The 15,122-nt window shown below is 40.4% G+C and overlaps 1 protein-coding gene across 13 annotated transcripts in view; it reads left to right on the top strand.

Moving 5' to 3' along the window:
• Positions 1-15,122, top strand: part of GOLGA7B (golgin A7 family member B) — a 60,503-nt gene that overhangs the window by 26,864 nt on the left and 18,517 nt on the right. For all 13 annotated transcript variants that reach the window (XM_070752939.1, XM_070752940.1, XM_070752945.1 and 10 more), the window contains exon 2: positions 10,021-10,226. In XM_070752939.1, coding sequence (XP_070609040.1) covers positions 10,215-10,226 — 12 coding nt within the window. In that variant the 5' untranslated portion in view covers positions 10,021-10,214. The remainder of the gene's footprint in view (positions 1-10,020; positions 10,227-15,122) is intronic.

Here is a 15,122-nt window from a genome sequence, read left to right on the forward strand (position 1 = left end):
TCTGAATATTGTGGAGGTTCAATTGATGGTGACTACTTCAGCTTCAACCACAACAGCACAAGAGCACACAACAGATTTAAACTTAATATTAACCGCTCCAAACTTGACTGTAAAAAATATGACTTTAGTAACCGAGTTGTCAAAGTGTGGAATTCATTACCGGACTCCATAGTGTCATCCCCAAACCCCCAACACTTTACCCTTAGATTATCTATGGTTGACCTATCCAAATTCCTAAGAGGTCAGTAAGGGTTAGGGTGCACTAGAGTGCCTTCTGTCCCCTGTCCTATTGCTCTCCTATATCTCCTATATCTTTCTTCTATTCCTATATCTCTTCTTCTATTCTTTCATTGATATGTTCTATTAGTATATCTTCTTTTCTATTCTTTCTTAAATATATTTTACTATGAGTATCTCCTCTATAACCTTCATCATGTATTTTACTTTGTGTATATAGATATATACCCACTAAAACCCTCATTGTGTTTTGGAGAAAATAAATAAATAAATAAATTAAAAAAAAAAACATTATTAGCATGATGTGAGAGGCACATTACATGAAAATATTTGCATTGGGGTTCACTTTTGTCTGACAACATCAGATGGATGTGGACAAAATAATTATTCAAAATGCTTTCAATTCATCTGCTGTTCAAGATCTTACCATAATTTCTTTGTCTTCCTGATAAATGATTCTTATAATGCATTGATATCCTGGCTATGTCTATAGAGTTCATCTCAATGTGATTTATTTTTACATTAATCTACCAATTCTACAACTTGAAAAATGATTATCTCATCAAAGTAGCACTGGAATTAATGGGGAAATAAGTACATGCATATACACAACAATTATACAGTACAACTCTTTCCTTTCTGGCCCTATAGATGGTTTAACTTACACTTACTTCGTAGTTGCTAACGTATAATAACTGATGGATGGAATAAGGAAACAAATAATAAGTCTGATTAGGATACAAAATTCCCAGAAGAGCTTTTAGCTTAGGAGAATTCATGGATAAATATTCTGTATTTTTCACAAGGCATAATTAGTTTCATAGTTTTGAGAAAGTATCCTCTCTCAACAGATTGCATCTGTTTTAGACAAGAACTAATTATTCAGTGTGGCTAAATTGATTCCCACCAGTTCAACTTCCAGGGTTTTTTTGGGGGGTGGGTAGGTGGGGCACAGGGGATGCTGATGAAATTATTATTATTATTATTATTATTATTATTATTATTATTATTATTAATTGGATTTGTATGCCGAAATGTTTAGGAAGCAACAGTAATTATTTTGTCAATGTTCTCATATATGCTCATTCTCACATTTTTTATTTGGAAGTGTTGTACGTTGTTTCTTATGTGAGAAGTCCAAATAATGACAAGATCATATATCAGTATATTGCCTTATACTTAGAAAGACCCTAAGGTTTTAAAAATTCTCCTTCAAAAGAACTAGAAAGATCTCCGTCTCTGAATAGATAATACTAGTCTAAATAGCCCAGCAGTCTGAACTTGACATATTAAGCTTGATCGACTCAGATGCCGTTCTAGCCTCCCTCCTCAGCAGAGGCTGAGATCACTACTTGGCCCAACTAGATGGTGAGAGAGTGTGCAAGCACATTCTACCATCTGCTTGCTACCTGCAGAACAACAGTTTTCTCACACACTGAGGCCTCCAACAGAGGATTACCCCGGATTGCATCAGTTGTTTGACCTCAAGAGCTCATCCCTGGTGCGGTGGGTGCTAAAATTTTGCTCCAGAAAAAAACTGTCCCTCTTGGTGGTCTTGGCACTAAGTGCACCCTACTTGGAAAGTTTGTGTTTTGTTATTAAATGTTAAAGATAGAATACAAATTAACAAAGAACTGAGCAAAATAATACAACAATAATAATACAATGTCCAAAGATACTTCACCAGAAGAGCCCTTCACTCCTCCACTCGAAACAGAATACCCTACAAGACTAGACTTTCAATCCTGGGCCTAGAAAGCATAGAACTAAGATGCCTCAAACATGATCTAAGTATTGCCCACAAGATCATATGCTGCAACGTCCTGCCTGTCGGCAACTACTTCAGCTTCAACCACAACAACACAAGAGCACACAACAGATTTAAACTTAATATTAACCGCTCCAAACTTGACTGTAAAAAATATGACTTCAGTAACCGAGTTGTCGAAGCGTGGAACTCATTACCGGACTCCATAGTGTCATCCCCAAACCCCCAACACTTTACCCATAGATTATCTATGGTTGACCTATCCAGATTCCTAAGAGGTCAGTAAGGGGCGAGTACAAGTGCACTAGAGTGCCTTCCGTCCCCTGTCCTATTGCTCTCCTATATCTCCTATAACTTTCTTCTATTCCTATATCTCTTCTTCTATTCTTTCATTGATATGTTCTATTACTATATCTTCTTTTCTATTCTTTCATAGATATATTTTACTATGAGTATCTCCTCTATAACCTTCATCATGTATTTTACTGTGTGTGTGTGTGTGTGTATGTGTGTATATATATATATCCTAGTCTCCCTTAATTTTCAAATTCAGCAAAAAAACATGTGACATATATATATATATATATATATATACAGTGATACCTTGTCTTACAAACTTAATTGGTTCCCGGACGAGGTTCTTAAGGTGAAAAGTTTGTAAGACGAAACAATGTTTTCCATAGGAATGAATGGAAAACTGATTAATGCGTGCAAGCCCCAAATTCACCCCTTTTGCCAGCCGAAGCGCCCATTTTTGTGCTGCTGGGATTCCCCTAACGTTCCCCTCCATGGGAAACCCCACCTCTGGACTTCCGTTGCCAGCGAAGCACCTGTTTTTGCGCTGCTGGGATTCCCCTGCTGGGATTCCCCTGCAGCATCACAAAAACACGGAAGTCTGGAGGTGGGGTTTCCCATAGAGGGGAGCCTCAGGGGAATCCAAGCAGCACAAAAACAGGTGCTTCACTGGCAACGGAAGTCTGGAGGCAGGGCATCCCAGAGGCGGCGGTGGGTTTGTAAGGTGAAAATAGTTTGTAAGAAGAGGCAAAAAAATCTTAAACCCCAGGTTTGTATCTCGAAAAGTTTGTATGACGAGGCGTTTGTAAGACGAGGTATCACTGTATATATATATATATATATATATATATATATATGTTTTCGTAAATTTTCACGGGTATATGTATGTAGATTGTTCTGAGTTCGGGTTTTGCCCTGTGTAATGTTTTGCATGTCTATGCATAGACATGCAAAACATTACACAGGGCAAAACCCGAACTCAGAACAATCTACATATATATATATATATATATATATATATATATATATATATATATATATATATATATATATATACTGTATACACATACATACATACATACATACATACACACACTAAGACTCTCATTGTGTATTGGACAAAACAAACAAACAAACAAACAAACAAATAAATAAAGAACAATAATGGGGAGGAATCCCTTTTAATATTATTGTACTGCATATATGTATGTTACTCCACCTAACCTGGTGGAATGGGCAGTCACCCTCAGGGAGAGGCTGTTCCACAAACATCCAGGCCTATTTATTTATATATTATATAAATATATATCAAAAAATCATTTTCATTATCAGCAAAAATACGTTACACACACACACACACACACACACGTGTGTGTGTGTGTATGTATGTGTGTGTGATAATGCTGATCCAGTGTGTATTTCAGATATCTGCTTGAAAGAAAAGGTTAGAGTTCAACTCTGCCAGATTTGTCTTCTGAGTTATTTTATAGTATAACAGGCTGAAAATGAAAAGTTTCAAAGTGAGTGACCATAAGCTATAGAAATTCCATCTTGCTAATGAGATATTTGATTTGGCACATTGCCAAAGGCGATGTTTGGATGGGAAGGCTAGCACTGAGATTGCAATACAGTCCTGGATACTAGGAAGCTCTTAACCATAATGAATAGATTCCCCCTTTTTCTCCCGGTAGTGAAGTTCCACTATAACAAGTAAGGGGTTACCTGGAGCATAGCGTTTTCTACAAGCCATTTTTCCTCCTGGAGGAAAAAAATTATCTCAGAAATAGAATGACAGAACCAAATTTCTGCTTAACACATTCATGGTGAATGTGTTAATGGGAATCCCTTATTCATGGATCCAAAGGCAGAAGTGTTGCTATAGAAACTATATCGTATCCCTTTCTTCCAGCTGGAGAAAACGTGTGGTTAACAACATGGATGGAATGACAGATATGTGGCATAGAAATAGATGTACTCAGTTGGTCTATAACAGTGATGGCAAACCTATGGCACGGGTGCCACAGGGGGCATGCAGAGCCATATTTGCTGGCACATGAGCCATTGCACCAGCTCAGCTCCAACGTGCATGTGTGTGCTGGCCAGCTGATTTTTGGCTCATACGGAGGCTCTGGAAGGGTATTTTTGGCTTCCGGAGAGCCTCTGGGTGGGATGGGGAGGGTTTTTTTACCCTCCCCTGGCTCCAGGGAAGCCTTTGGAGCCTAGGGAGAATGAAACTTTTGCCAGACCCATCCTTGAATACAGCTCATCTGTTTGGAACCCATATCGCATCTCAGACATTAACACCCTTGAAAATGTCCAAAGATACTTCACCAGAAGAGCCCTTCACTCCTTCACTCGAAACAGAATACCTTACGAGACTAGACTTTCAATCCTGGGCCTAGAAAGTTTAGAACTAAGATGCCTTAAACAAGATCTAAGTATTGCCCACAAGATCATATGCTGCAACGTCCTGCCTGTCGGCGACTACTTCAGCTTCAACCACAACAACACAAGAGCACACAACAGATTTAAACTTAATATTAACCGCTCCAAACTTGACTGTAAAAAATATGATTTCAGTAACCGAGTTGTCGAAGCGTGGAACTCATTACTGGACTCCATAGTGTCATCCCCAAACCCCCAACACTTTACCCTTAGATTATCTACGGTTGACCTATCCAGATTCCTAAGAGGTCAGTAAGGGGCGAGTACAAGTGCACTAGAGTGCCTTCCGTCCCCTGTCCTATTGCTCTCCTATATCTCCTATACCTTTCCTCTATTCCTATATCTCTTCTTCTATTCTTTCATTGATATGTTCTATTACTATATCTTCTCTTCTATTCTTTCTTAGATATATTTTACTATGAGTATCTCCTCTATAACCTTCATCATGTATTTTACTATGTGTATATTGATATATACCCACTAAAACCCTCATTGTGTATTGGACAAAATAAATAAAAAATAAATAAATAAAAACATGAGCCTACTGGGCCCACCAGAGTTGGGAAATATGCTGTTTCCAGCCTCCAGAGGGCCTGGGGGGAACCGGGAAGCTGTTTCCGCCCTCCCCAGGCAATGAATTATGGGTGTGGGCACTCGTGCATGCATGAGACTGGGCGTGCACGCTCTTTCGGCACTCGAGGAAAAAAAGATTCGCCATCACTAGTGTATAAGATAGTTGCAGAAAGAGAAAAGCAGGGACCAAGTAGCTTTGGGTGGCTGCCTTGGCACAACATGCTGATTTCACCAGGGTACCCAAAGACACCCAATTATTTCAGTTTCTAGAACACATGGAAGCACATACCAGCCGGTCACATTTTACAGAGTAGCAATGCTTATTGCCTTTATTCTTTTTCCTTACTAGAGTTCCAATGACTGCTGAATTCTTGGTTATTCTTGAGCTATGTAAGATTCCTTCTCTACATAATAATAATAACAATAACAACAACAACAACAACAACAACAATAATTTACTATTACTATTACTATTACTATTACTATTACTATTACTATAATAATATAGTAATAGTAATAGTAATAGTAATAGTAATAGTAATAGTAGTAATAATAATAATAATAATAATAATAATAATAATAATAATAATAATAATAATTTATTAGATTTGTATGCCGCCCCTCTCTGAGGACTCGGTGCGGCTCACAACAACATAAACAGTGTACAAATCCAATTTTAAAAATCCAATTTAAAACCCTTATAATAAAATAAAATAATCCCACAGCCAATCAAACCATACACCAACCTTGACAATTGGGGTGTGTGTTAATTTCCCCATGCCTGGCGGCAAAGATGAGTATTTAATAACTTACGAAAGGCGAGGAGGATGGGGGCAGTCCTAATCTCTGGGGGGAGTTGGTTCCAGAGTGCCGGGGCCGCCACAGAGAAGGCTCTCCCCCTGGGTCCCGCCAGACAACATTGTTTAGTCGACGGGACCCAGAGAAGGCCAAATCTGTGGGACCTAATCAGCCACTGGGATTCGTGCGCAGAAGGCAGTCTCGGAGGTACATACTATAAGAATAGCTGCAATATCTTGTGGTAGCATCTATAAACTAAATAGTGTAGCTTGAGCCCAGGGAGTAGGCATAACTTTGTGCTACAAATTTTTTATAGATTTCCTTTTTCACATAGGGTCACTGGTTTGTGAGGCATATTTCTTTCCCTTATGTCGTACAGGGAAACTTGTTTTAAACAGTCACATCTTTTGGGAAATGGTAGGAGCCAAAGAAAAGTCCTCTGTGTTTGGCTTTGTAATCTGAAATTCAGAAAGATTTACCAGTACTTCTTAACTAACTATAACACAGTGACTTAAGATATAAAAATCACAATTAATATAAGAATTTCCCTTTCTCATTTTACATTCCTATTCAGTGTCCACTGTCCACAGGGTCTATTACAGCAAAGTGTTTAATCATTGTTTTATAATTAAAACACATATCCTTTCCCTGTGCTATTCCCAGACCTGCTTTTTTCTAGGGATAAGGAGTGTGAGGGATGTAACTAGTGATGGACTCCTATGGGTACGGTCAGGTGCGCAGAACAGGTAGAAAAACTTTGATTTTTTTTTCTTTTTTCCCCTTCTGGGTTCTGGGTATGTTTTTCCTATTGCAGTAAATGAGGTTGAATGCATATAATTTTAGAAGAGCTGTGCGTGTGTGTGTGTGTTTGTACATACAGTTTATATAGTAGATAATATATATTTTTGTGTGCCTGTGTGTAATATGTATGTACACATATGGCATATATACATCGAATTAAATAGTACATTTTGGATGTTCAGTAATAGTAAATAGATGGGGAAATTGTATCTCTTTGAGGCGAGGAGAGGCCAGGCACCCTAACCCTTGATGTGAGTGATGTCAAGTTGGCCACCTTTAAGCCAGTCACATGACCTTTAAAACCCCCACCACATGACCGTCAAGCCACTCCCACCTGGCCACATGGCTGGCAAGCCACACCCACAAAGTAAGCCACGTCCACAGTGTGGCAGTAAAAGTTTTTGCAGCCCTTCACTGGATGTAACGTGCATCATAACGTCATCATACAATTGGCAGAAATTACATCTGACACTTTGTATCATGATATGACTGACATAAATTACATTATTCATGCCATTGTGCGGTGGTGCCCTTGTGCACATGACATCACTGTAACGTCTACTATGCACCTTCTCTAGCTCAGGCAGTTCCAACCATCCTATCTCTTTGTTTCCCAATTGTGATATCTGAATATGTTTTTAAAATCCAGACTTGTTTCTTCTGTAGTTTTCTTGGCAACAGCAAGGAAATATTTCCTTTGCTTCCAGACTAGCCTACAGGTCTAATGTAACAGTGTTTCCCAACCTTGGCAACTTGAAGATATCTGGACTTCAACTCCCAGAATTCCCCAGCCAGCAAATGCTGGCTGGGGAATTCTGGGAGTTGAAGTCCAGATATCTTCAAGTTACCAAGGTTGGGAAACACTGTACTATAACATGGTAGTCTTTTATAAAATAGGATCAACGAAAGAAAAGAAATAGAAAAGCAGTTTTGGAACAAAATTCTCAGCACAGCAAATAAAAAGAAAGTTTAAAATAACATATTCAATGCATAAAACTCACTGTAACCAACATATGGCCCAGGGCCATAAGCAGCTTATTGGTTGCTATTTTCAGTTCCTTGACTACAATTGCTGCAAACCAGAACATCTATTTTCTGCTGTTTTAAGGCAGGAAATGCATAAAAAAATTAATAGCATACCTCTAAACCAGTATTTCTCAACTGTGGGCATTTGAAGATGGGTGGACTTCAACTCCCAGAATTCCCCAGCAACGCTGGCTGGGGAATTCTGGGAGTTGAAGTCCATCCATCTTCAAACGGCCAAGGTTGAGAAGCACTGCTCTAAATTAAGTTTGACAGGTTTTTTAAAAAGCAATGCTTCTTTTTCATCTAGAGAAAAGCATAAAATGCAAGCCTTATTGACATGTGCAGTAAAGCCTCCCTCTGCCTTGACTACAATTGTCCTCCCTTCCTCTTTCTCACAAATGTTGAAGGAAGCTTCCAGACATAACACATCCGAATGTTTTTCTCTGGCACCATTCACTTGCTAGGCAAGATGGAAGCAGAATTCCTAATGAGATGTCTAGTTTATATATTAATAACGTGATGCCCAACCATAATTAGTCAAAAAAACAATGAGATTTTAGAACGTTCAAGAGCATCTTATCTTTTCATAACAGAAGTCACAATAATTTAAACAATTGAGTGACTGTGAGGGAACAAAATGAATTGCTTAGCTTGACAGAAAATGAGAATAAGCAGAAGTATGTAAAGTTTCGGATACTAAACACTTGCAGGGGATAAGTAGGAGGTTGAGTGGAGATTTCCTTTTTTCTGAGAACCCCAGTTGTTTTCATATTTAAAGGGGGGGGGGATTCCTTTCATGTGTAAATAAGACCCAGAAAACAACAGATATCATTTGCCTATGGTCATGTTCTGCTTCCCCCAGGATGGTTTTTTACATGTGGTGACAGGACCTTCAACTATATTCCAGCAAACCTATCTGAAACCGTTTGTAGCCTGACCCGCCTAGTTCCTGTTCTCCCCTCCAAGCAAGATGTACTTTTGTCTCACCATTATCGGCAACGCAGAACTGTTATTCCCTTGGATAACACCTGTGATGATAGCATTGTCTTATTGAACAAAGCTGAATATATTTCTTTAACTGCCTCACTTGTAGGAGTGCCCGCTTTGGCAGCGTACAATCAGCGTTTGATAGGAAAGCTTGCTTGTACCTTGGCAAAAGATATTAACAGAACCTCCATCGCCTTGACTGGTTTAAATGAAGAGCAATCTGACCTGAGACATGCGATATTAGATAACAGGGCTGCCATTGACTTTTTATTGTTACTGCACCATCGAGGCTGTCAGGCAGTTAAGAACATGTGTTGTTTCAATTCCAAAGCCATATGGGGGTTACAGTGAAGTTTAAGGACTATTGTACACAACTGTTATTCCAATCTACTCTCTGCAGAATTATGCCAACTGAGCAAAGACATTAAAATAACTAAAATTGATTAATTAACATAGACTGTGGAATTCATCACCGTGTGCTATGGACTGTGGGTCTCTCTACTGTTGCTCTGCAAACATAACAAACTATATCTTAGATTTTCATTAGCACAGCAAATGAATCAATCTGACTTAAAAAAAAAAACTAGTTCTTTCGCATTGAGGGCAGCTATGCGGCAGCTGCTATTGGGCTTTCACCAGATCAAAAAAGCATTCTGGAAGTGGGAGCCGTCTCGGCACTTTCCAGAGAAACACTGCAATCCACAGCCTCAGAAATATAAAGGTGTAAAGTGCTTGCAAGCTCCTGCAAAAGGCATGCAGGAAATAAACGTCAGCGGAGGTTTTCCCCCCCTCCCTAGCTCTGGCAGCTCCGCCTCTCACAGTCCCTCCCCGAGCTAGATCTTGTCCCTCCAACAGGGGGATGCAGGGGAGGGGGTGCAGCTCCCACTTAAAGCTGTGGATCCCCTCCCCTTATGATGCCACTCACTGAGCCAGCCCGTGCAACGAAGCTGAGCTACCCACCGAGGGATCAGCTTGGGAAATGGGTCGTCAACGCTAGATGAGATGCTGGCTTCCAGTTTGCTGTTTTTCCAATAGCAAGTTTCAGGACCAAGGATAGCAACCACCCGCTTTGCGTCTATTTCCCACCGCAGGCGCCACCTCAACGCAGCAGACTGAATTCCGCCCCCGCTGGCAGCAGCTTCGAGGTTTGAGGGCTTCCTCCGACTACAGCACCAGGGACAGCGCCTTTTCTGGGAAAGCAAGTCTCCCTCCTCAACCAATTGCTATCGTCACACAGCTTCAGCCCTCGGTGTGGAGGAACAGCACTGAGCCACGTTGGTGAAACATGGCAACTGAGGTGAGCAACTGCCGGCACATGTCCTGAAGGCTGGGGCTCTGCCGAATCGTTGGAGCTGCAGTCATGTTTTCCTGGGTTGTGCTTGTTTGCTCTGATGCATTTATTTATTTATTTATTTATTTATTTATTTATTTATTTATTTATTTATTTATTTATTTATTTATCTATCTATCTATCTATCTATCTATCTATCCATCCATCCATCCATCCATCCATCCATCCATTTATTTATTTATGTTAATGAGATTAATCATGTGGTAATACATGTCAAAGAGAGGAAAGAAAGAAAGAAAGAAAGAAAGAAAGAAGAAAGACAGAAAGAAAGGATAGGAGTGAAGATATAAGAATAAAATACATCAATGGAGGAAAGAGGAGGAAATATAGAGATATATGAGTGGAAGAAAAGAAATATGAGATATAGGAGAGATAATTGGACAGGGGACGGAAGGCGCCCTAGTGCACTTTATACACACCCCTTACTGACCTCTTACTGATGCTGCAGGAAGCTTTCAACCAGGCACCCTAATGCTAGCTGTTATTGGTTGTTGTGGCCTCAGGTTCCTTGCTATGTTGTGCTGAGGGTCGTTTGCATTTCCTGAGTTTCTGATTATTATTATTTTTGCTGCAATTGTACAGGTTAAATAAATAAAGGAAGTAAAACAAACAAACCTGAGGGTCATTGAGGGCTAGGAATACCATCACTCCCTCCAAAGTCAATTGCTTGATTTCCTACCCCCACCCAGCAGTGAATCAATGGATTCCCCTGAACACATGGGAGACACCCATAGACAGAAAATCAGAATCCCAGGGGAGCCCTTCTCAGTAGCACTGTGCTAGCAGCCTAGTCAATAGCTATGCTTGTAGGATGATAGTTAGTGCGGTGTTATGAATCTGGAAGGAACAAGGTTGGGTAAGGCTGCCTTATGTCTGATGCTTTGGACTTAGTTTTAGTTGTACCTTTGATGAACAGGGAAGAAAGAGATACAAGAGCTGTGCTTTTCTAGAGTAAATGGAAGCTCCATTATTCAGATCAATCAATTATGGACTCAGAGGCAGGTCCGGAATATGATTTTTGTTGTTGCTGTTAAGATAAGGTTAAAAATGCAGTAGGAATGGAAAGGAAAGAAATGATGAAGTGTTTTCTCTAATGGTGCACCATTATATAGTGCTTGGTTTCAAAACTCTTTCAAAGTCAGCCCCTATCAAGAATCCCACCCTTCAGCGATTTTTTCCCCACAATCATTATTGCTCTTGTCCCATATTTCCCATGTTCTCATTTCATTTAGTAAAATCATGTTTGTCAATAAAAGATGTGTCCCTGAACAGGAGAATTAATCTGAGTCAGATCACAAATAGCTAAAAGCTTGCTTGTTGCTAGGGGAAGGGCAGCTGTTCCTGAGGGCATGGAAGGGCGGGTAGCAGGAAGCACAAAGGACTTGTTAAAGACTCAGTAGGATATCCTTAGACCATGAAAGAAAGAAAGTACACAAGTACACAGATTCATTCTCTCTCTCTCTCTCTCTCTCTCTCTCAGTCACACACAAAATAATAGGCAGTTATTTTTATAGTTATCTAACTTCACCTTTCTTCAACTCTTAAAATAATTAATTTCAATCCTCAATTTCTGTTCTTGGATGTCTATGGAGATTCTCAGTCATCCAGGTCATGGTTGTCCCAAAGATGATTTTTCAAGAGGCAACTGGACACCAAAAAGTCCAGCTGCCATTTGAAAAAGCACCTTTGGGACTTCTGATCATGGAAGATTTCCATTTAAATGCAGAATGAGATAAATATTGGCTCCCATTTTTATTGGGGGATATCAGGGTTACTTTCAAATTCAGTACACCTGTTAGTTTTCTAAATACTTAGGAAACTTTATTGAACTGGATGACCTCATATTTAAACTAATGAAACTTCTTGGATCTTTAACAACATAAAATAGCTTTTCTGGACCATTTTTGTCTAACATTATGATGTCATATAACCTGTTATTTCATTTTGAACCACTTCAATTCCTAGGGCTAGGCAGCATATAATATGAGAAATAAACTTAAAGGCAGCAGCTCTGAGTCTTCAACACTAATTTATTTATTTATTTATTTATTTATTATTTAGATTTGTATGCTGCCCACCATGAATTGATTAATAACCATCATGTTATGGTAATGCATTCTATTTTCAAATCATATTGCATCTTCTCCAAGTTTGATATCATCCACAACCTTAGCCAACTCAATGCTTTTAATGCAACCACAGGCTAAGAGATTGATGGTTATTAAGTGAGCTCTTATTACGGAGAGATTTCCCTCTATGGGTGGGAAAAAGAAATAATCCTTATTAATTTAGGTTTGTCCTGTTTAATTCTGATTGTATTTCAACAAGTTGTACTCACTTGAAGATTATTATATGTGAAATATCCAATAACATATCATCTTTGGTAACATGTTTGAACATCTTCATTCATCTTGCTAATTTAAATTATTTTCTATTTTATGACCTTGGTTAAGAACCCCTCCTCATCTTAATAACCATACACTAATCTAAGTGTAGATAGCTCATGCATATATTAGTGTGGTGTGAGAACATAATCTTTACACTGGAGTCAGATATAAATAATTGAGATTGAAATCCAGTTGTATCACCATTTAATCGTAATGCTTATTGATCCCAATCAGAACTGAAATTGGACCATTCTGTGTCTGCTATTTGAATGGGGGGGGGGGGGAAACTAGAATTAAGAAATAGTAGAATATTGGTTTTCTGTATTTCAACCTCATAAAAGATCCTTTAATGTTTTGGGAGGTTGTAGCTTGGAAATGTATAATTAATCTGTTAGACTATTTAATTATACCATGACTAATTAAGAAGATATTTATTAGGTAATAAAGTAATATTTTTCATTTAAAATGTGCAAATTCAAACTTTTAACTGAAATATACACTATTCTTAGAAGTACCTGCAGATAACCACCCAAAAAGCTTATAGGAAAAGAAATACCAGTTTGAAGATGGTGCCAAAATGACTCATGAAACATTATCTAAAAACAATTTCAGCATTCTGACCATATCCCATTAGTATGCATTTTAATGCAGATATTAATGGTAGTTCCTATTGCTCCTATTACAGTATATGCAATGATCAGTAACTACGTACAGTGGTATCTCTGCTTGAGAACTTAATTCATTCCGTGATTGGGTTCTTAAGTAGAAAAGTTCGTAAGAAGAAGCAATTTTTCCCATAGGAATCAATGTAAAAGCAAATAATGCATGCAACCCCACCTGAAAAGTCACCCGTTTTGGCATTCTGGTCCTTGTTTGGGGGCGAGTGGAGGAGACGGGTGTTGGTGGTGGGAGACAGTGGAGGCTGCCCGGAGAGAGTCTCACGGGGAGATTGACACACATGGTGAGCTGCTTGGCGGCTTCTCAGCCGGTGGAGCTTCCACCCTCCTTGACAGCCTTGCTGTCTCCTTCTTCTCCTCCCCCTTCTTTTCTCCTCCTCCTCGTCCTCCTTTCTTCCTTCTCCTTCTCCTCCTCCTCTTCCTCCCCCTTCTCCTCCTCCTTTCTTTCTCTTCCTCCTCCACCAGCATCCAAACGACTGCCCCCACCCTGCCCTCTTCTCCCTCCACGGTTTCCCCTCACAAGGTTGCTTGCTCGCCTTCGCTGGTGTGCATGGCTGGGAAGAAGGAGATCGCTCTTCCCCGGCTGTATCTTCTGGAGGGCCACAGGACAGCAGTGCTGGCACAGCTTGGGGAAGGAAAGAAGGGGCTTTGGAAGGGGAGTGGAGGGGTCGGTTGTGAGATTCCTTTCCCCCTTTTCCTTCTCTTCTTCCTCCTCCTCCTCCTTTTCTTCCTCCTCCCTTTCTCTTCCTCCTTCTTCTCTTCCTTTCCTCTTCTTCCTTCTCCTCTTCCTCTCCTCCTCCTTCTCCTCTTCCTCCTCCTTTTCTCTTCCTCCTTCTCTTCTTTCTCCCCCTCCTCCTTTCTTTCTCTTCCTCCTCCACCAACATCCAAACAACCACCACTTCTGCCCTCCTCTCCCTCCTCTGTTTCCCCCCTGGTCGCTCGCTCGCCACCTGGTTGCCTGGCGCTCAGGACGAGTTGTCCCCAACTGCCCCCTGCGCAGAGGATCCGAGCACAGGGGTCCTCAGCTGCCCACCTTCCTCCTCGTTTTCCTTTCTTCCTTCTACTTCTCCTCTTCCTCCCCCTCCTCCTCCTTCTTTCTTTCTCTTCCTCCTCCACCGGTGTCCAAACAACCGCACCCCTGCCCTCCTCTCCCTCTGCTGTCCCCCCCCCCATAAGGTGGTTCACATGCTTGCGGCCTGGCTGCCTGGCACTCAGGAGGAGTTGTCCTTGGCCGCCCCCTCCACAGAGGATCCGAGCGCGGGAGTCCTCGGCTGCCCGCCTTCCTCCTCATCCTCCTGTCTTCCTTCTACTTCTCCTCTTCCTCTTTCGGTACCACCGAAAGGCTCCTCCAGCAGCCCAAAAAAGCCTGAGATGGCTGGAATTAAAGGGGGAATTTTACCGGGCTCGGGTTCGCAAGTAGAAAATGGTTCGTGGGAAGAGGCAAAAAAATCTCTTCATCCGCTTCGTATCTAGAAAAGTTTGCAAGTATAGGCATTCGTAGGTAGAGGTACCACTGTACATATATATTTGAATGGTCATCTGCCCAAGTGGAACTGATGGTGTGAATCTCTATGGAAGCAGAAATCACTGAGTCTACTTAGTTAGGCAGTTTATATTTTTTTCTTAAACAATCCTGATAATTAAGTCGCTTTCCAGTGGCTTCAAGAACAACGGACAATGGTTAATTAAAAAATTTAAATGTATAATATTCAATGCTCTAAGATGCCTTTGGTCATGCTCAGTGCATTGCTTTGCACTGTTATATGTTATAGAACAGC

Source organism: Erythrolamprus reginae, chromosome 5 (assembly GCF_031021105.1).
Source record: "Erythrolamprus reginae isolate rEryReg1 chromosome 5, rEryReg1.hap1, whole genome shotgun sequence".
In the NCBI taxonomy this organism is placed as follows: domain Eukaryota; kingdom Metazoa; phylum Chordata; class Lepidosauria; order Squamata; family Dipsadidae; genus Erythrolamprus; species Erythrolamprus reginae.